The sequence below is a fragment of the Microtus ochrogaster genome, unplaced genomic scaffold (assembly GCF_000317375.1).
Source record: "Microtus ochrogaster isolate Prairie Vole_2 unplaced genomic scaffold, MicOch1.0 UNK20, whole genome shotgun sequence".
Lineage (NCBI taxonomy): Eukaryota > Metazoa > Chordata > Mammalia > Rodentia > Cricetidae > Microtus > Microtus ochrogaster.
In genome coordinates this window covers 698040-698914 of record NW_004949118.1, presented here as the reverse complement: position 1 = coordinate 698914, position 875 = coordinate 698040, and the positions used below count along the sequence as shown (strand labels likewise).

Below are 875 nucleotides of genomic sequence, written 5' to 3'. Positions count from 1 at the left end.
AAGGTAGAGAACAGTTAGTAAAGATACCCAATGTCTACTTCTAGCCTACACACACACTCACACACACACACACACACTCACAGACTCACATATACACAAAGCTATTTAGTTTTCTAAGGCTGTCTCTATAAAAATCAGAACAAGCAGCGCCATCACAATCTCTGAATACCATAGTAATGAAAATAGGCCACTTAGCATAGTGGTTGTTGTGCGTATTTGTGCTGCTCAATTCAATTTCACACTTCCTTGTTTTTCAATTTCTAGTTTATAAGACGCTCCAGAAAGAAGCTGAATTCCAGCGACAAGAATGGATCAGGAAACAAGGTAAAAATAGACATTTTTTTGTATAAAATATTCCAAGGTTATTTCTATAACAAAGTTAAGTGAACAGCACTGCTTATGTTAATGCTTGGTAAGATAATAATTTAAAATAGTTGTTATTAAATATGTAGATACTAAAATATTTTAAAACTAAATTCACAATCATAAGAAAATCTTACTTCAAACATAAATTGCCTCAAGATTTAAGATGAACTTTGATCTTGCATTTACACCTAATTAAAAGATTGCTTATGTCATTAAAATTTCCCAGGCCCCCATTTTGCTGAGTATTTGAGCTGGGAAGTGACTGGTGAATGTAACGTATTATTGAAATGCAAGGTAAGGGGGAACATGGGGACCATGGGAGAGGGTTGAGGGGGAGGGGAGAGGCAGGGAGGGGAGCAGAAAAAATGTATAGCTCAATAAAATCAATTAAAAAAAACTTTAAAAAGAAATGTAAGTTAGAGCCGGGCGGTGGTGGCGCACGCCTTTAATCCCAGCACTCGGGAGGCAGAGGCAGGCGGATCTCTGTGAGTTCGAGACCAGCCTGGTCT

At 37.7% G+C, this 875-nt stretch overlaps 1 protein-coding gene across 1 annotated transcript in view; it reads left to right on the top strand.

The window, feature by feature from the left end:
* Myom1 (myomesin 1) overlaps positions 1 to 875 on the top strand; it is a 137408-nt gene that overhangs the window by 117273 nt on the left and 19260 nt on the right. Inside the window, exons 28-29 of the mRNA XM_013353954.2 lie at positions 265 to 324; positions 593 to 660. Of these exons, the coding sequence (XP_013209408.1) occupies positions 265 to 324; positions 593 to 660 (128 nt within the window). The remainder of the gene's footprint in view (positions 1 to 264; positions 325 to 592; positions 661 to 875) is intronic.